The following is a 1,290-nucleotide window of genomic DNA, read 5'->3' on the forward strand; positions in this document are numbered from 1 at the left end:
GGGCAACTGTGCTGAATTTGCCGCATTTCTTTTGTAGATCGGACAACTTGCGAGTCTCCTTTGATGCTTTTCTACCCAGCCAATATAGGCAACACCAATTAGGACACCATCCATTAAGACAACTTTTGTTTTCATCTATCTTTGCTTTCAAATTTTGAACATTGGCCATTTCTTTGACTACATCCGCCAGCCACTTCTCTACATCTTTCTCGACTACTATGGCGCGATGTTTTTGTCGTTCTTCTTCGATTGCTTTATTGATGCCATCTTGTGCCTCCTTCAAATTAGTTTCTTTAACCTCAAGGTCTTTAACTATGCTGTTGAAACAGAGCAGATAGCGAGCTTGGTTTATGGTTGTGTCCGCCAATAATTCTCCAAGCTTTGATGCAACACCTGATAAAATTTCCATGCTATTTATCTGCATTTAATAAAATTGATCTCAGCATGCTATAAGCAAAACAACGAGGCTTGATCAAGATCGAACGAAAACGTTTAATTACTTAATTTTTTTTTTTGGGCTTATTAACGTCAGCTTTGATCAATATGTGCAGAATGCAAAGCAGAAGAGAAGAAATAAGGTAAACGTGATATATGATGGATTATATTGAAATTAGATTATTTTAGAAATTTTTAAATAAAAATATCAAAAAACAAATTTAATAGAATCTGGATAAACTTAAGAGTTTGCGGTGCATTGCGAGTGAAGATAGGCAGTTGCGTGGGGAATATGATAAAAGTGATGAATAACTGAAAAGCCACCCATAATAACAATTAAAAAGAGTATTAGAGATCAGAGGAGTTCAACATCCTATGCAAGCCCACCCATAATAACAATTACCTTTTTTTTGTTTTACTTTTAATAAATATTCTAATAAAATAAAACCATAATTCCAAATAATATCTTAATTTCCTTTTCCTTCAAATGTTCATTAAACTCACATATTGAATAATTAATTTAATTATTTGTTAAACTATTTATTACCCTATCTTATTATTCAATAGATATAAATGACACCTTACTTGGTATGGTGAAGATTGCGCTAATTTTTTTTTATTCTCTAACGTTTGGACCTATTACCAGTTATAGTTTTAGTATCAGGGTCCCCCCAAGTTACAGTTAGTGCAAGTTACAGTTGCCCTATAAATTTTGTCCAGCTCCCTATACTTTATATTATTTACAATTTAGTTATAAGTATTATAAACTTTTTTAGATTATAAAATTTTGTTTAGCCTCATGCACTCTGTTTTATTTCATTGAAACTTTTAGAGTTCAGCTCCAAAACCGCATAT

General features: G+C 32.2%; 1 protein-coding gene across 1 annotated transcript in view; it reads right to left on the reverse strand.

The window, feature by feature from the left end:
- Positions 1-409, reverse strand: part of LOC112096306 (disease resistance protein At4g27190-like) — a 3,765-nt gene extending 3,356 nt beyond the window's left edge. Inside the window, 1 exon segment of the mRNA XM_024179730.1 lies at positions 22-409. Within this exon segment, the coding sequence (XP_024035498.1) occupies positions 22-409 (388 nt within the window).
- Between the last annotated feature and the right edge of the window lie 881 nt (positions 410-1,290).

The sequence above is a fragment of the Citrus clementina genome, unplaced genomic scaffold (assembly GCF_000493195.1).
Source record: "Citrus clementina cultivar Clemenules unplaced genomic scaffold, Citrus_clementina_v1.0 scaffold_8, whole genome shotgun sequence".
NCBI lineage: Eukaryota > Viridiplantae > Streptophyta > Magnoliopsida > Sapindales > Rutaceae > Citrus > Citrus x clementina.